Genomic DNA, 2500 nt, shown 5'->3' on the forward strand with positions numbered 1-2500 from the left:
GCTGAGACAAGTGCTTACATGTTACTTGTTGCCATGGATTTGAATTTGAATCGATGTTGCCATTCAAAGTTAGCTCCACTATTCTATGTTTTAGTTGTCTTTGGAACTCTGTACAATAGAGGGGTTCTCTTATTGCTTTGACGCTAAATGTGGTGTTTATGTATATTCTTTCATAGACGCAGCCGTCGGCCAAACAACACAGCCGCAAACGGAGCTTATAGACGAGGCTGAGCAGGAAAAGGTGGAACCAAAGGTTAGTTATTTGTTCGGTTGATTTTGATCTCGAGTCACCAAGTTAAGATAGGTAAAGAGGTTTAATGAATTTCGTCTTTTTTCGTTATCAACAAACAAAACCCGCCCTCCCTCTCCTCCGCTCTATAATTAAAATGTAGGCCTGTCAACCTACAATTTGTGTTTGTTTGTTGTCTCGTTGTTTGTTTGGTTCTCTCTGTTCCTCCCTTTTCCTCTTTCTTTATTTTGAGAATATTTAAATGCAGTTCGGTATAAATATTTTCGTTGCGTGCTTCCCACGATGCCCCCCCCCCCTCCTCCCCCTTCCTATTTTTAAACCGCTCTCCTCCTCCCCCTCGATTCGCCTACCCTCCCCCCTCCTCCCCCTCGATTCGCCTACCCTCCCCCCCTCCTCCCCCTCGATTCGCCTACCCTCCCCCCCTCCTCCCCCTCGATTCGCCTACCCTCCCCCCCTCCTCCCCCTCGATTCGCCTACCCTCCCCCTCTCCTTCCCTTATGTTAGTCCGAATACGTTGATTTCCTTTCGTTGTGCATTATTTGTTTGTTTATTCGTTTTTGATACCGTTACTTGGGTTAGAATAGCTTCTCGATTTCTCTTGTTTTCCTTCTTGTTCCATCTCTGTTCGTCGAAATTCGTCACTATCGGTTAAATGTTTGTATGTTTCAGTTGCATATATACTTGGTCAGATTGTATTTGTATAAGCTAACTTCTTTACCAAAAGTGATGCGTATCAGTCTTGTGGAATTAACCTTCATGACAAATTTAAAATAAATAATCTTTATGGTCTCGATTCTGACCATCTGTATCATCTTACACTTGATGATGAAATAAGCTAAATAACAGTATCAGTTAACGCTGATACAACAGGAGGCTAAAATAAAGATGCTGTTGAGTCGGTCTTCAGAGTTATTCTTCCACAAACTGCCGCCGCTTAAACACTGCCCCGTACAAGAATCCCCCTGGCAATTACCCGGTTATATTGGGAAAGAAAAACTCTTCTGCAATGAAGAGAGAATTCGGCAGCTGCAGGAATGGTACAAAAATAGTCTTTAGGCGGAGAAAAAAATATTTGTTAGGACTCATGTTGGCATTATAGTGCTTCTAACCTGTCTTGTAGCCTTCATCATAATAAAATAAAAGCGGAATCCACTGATGCCCGGCGGAGAAGCTGCGCCATCGGCAGAAGCAGCTTCGCCATCGGCAGAAGCAGCTTCGCCATCGGCAGAAGCAGCTTCGCCATCGGCAGAAGCAGCTTCGCCATCGGCAGAAGCAGCTTCGCCATCGGCAGAAGCAGCTTCGCCATCGGCAGAAGCAGCTTCGCCATCGGCAGAAGCAGCTTCGCCATCGGCAGAAGCAGCTTCGCCATCGGCAGAAGCAGCTTCGCCATCGGCAGAAGCAGCTTCGCCATCGGCAGAATCATCGGCCGAGGGGAAACGCATCACGAGGCGTTTTGATATCGCAACCCACCAACGGCGCATTGTGGGTTTTACCGACTAATAATTCGGAGAGTTCTGTCTTCACTACGGTGTGTATGTTCAAGCAGGACCATAAGGATTCTTCGTCACAGGAAAACAAATTGATGTCGATGCTTTTATTTTAGCCGTAAACATTTTTCAATAAAAAATATTAGCCCGTTAGGGCCTGCGCATCCCCTACGACCCCAACCTCATCCCTTTAGTACTAGGGAAGGGAGGGAGTCGCCTGTCAGACCTCTGTGAAAAGCACAGTGTGGAGGTCCACAATGAAAGGGCATCGCAGTGCCTCTTCGTGAATGGGGACGCACAGAATGTAAGCGAATTTGCCGAGGAGGTCAATCACATTCTGCGAAATGGATAGGGCCATCCTGCGACATTCACTCTCGATCCTCTTCAGTTCCCGCCGATACAATCCGCCGCCGAGCAGGACAGACTGTGGAAAAACATAAAACAAAATAAGGGAAAAAAAAATAATAGAGCGGCACAGGACAGCCTGCCGCAGAAACCTAGAAAAAAGGGAAAATGGTCAAAGCTTGGATAATGATATGAAAATATGAAAATATATGAATTGGTCCTCCTCTCGTTCGCAAAGCGATGGGGAGGAAGTGAATAAATGATAAATAAATGATAATGAATGATTATCTTTATTACTAGATAACGATAAAAATTTCCCACTGCCTTACGCTGTCGGTAACAAACATATATACGTGTATACGTGGTTGTACACACTATATTTAATGAGTTGGCACACAAGTAGAGGAATTCCAGCAAC

General features: G+C 45.2%; 1 protein-coding gene across 1 annotated transcript in view; it reads right to left on the reverse strand.

The window, feature by feature from the left end:
- Positions 1-713: 713 nt before the first annotated feature.
- Positions 714-2500, reverse strand: part of LOC138862388 (tropomyosin-1, isoforms 33/34-like) — a 3557-nt gene continuing 1770 nt past the window's right edge. Inside the window, exon 2 of the mRNA XM_070124146.1 lies at positions 714-2161. Within this exon, the coding sequence (XP_069980247.1) occupies positions 1333-1731 (399 nt within the window). The 5' untranslated portion in view covers positions 1732-2161 and the 3' untranslated portion in view covers positions 714-1332. The remainder of the gene's footprint in view (positions 2162-2500) is intronic.

This window comes from Penaeus vannamei, chromosome 8 (assembly GCF_042767895.1).
Source record: "Penaeus vannamei isolate JL-2024 chromosome 8, ASM4276789v1, whole genome shotgun sequence".
Taxonomy (NCBI): domain Eukaryota; kingdom Metazoa; phylum Arthropoda; class Malacostraca; order Decapoda; family Penaeidae; genus Penaeus; species Penaeus vannamei.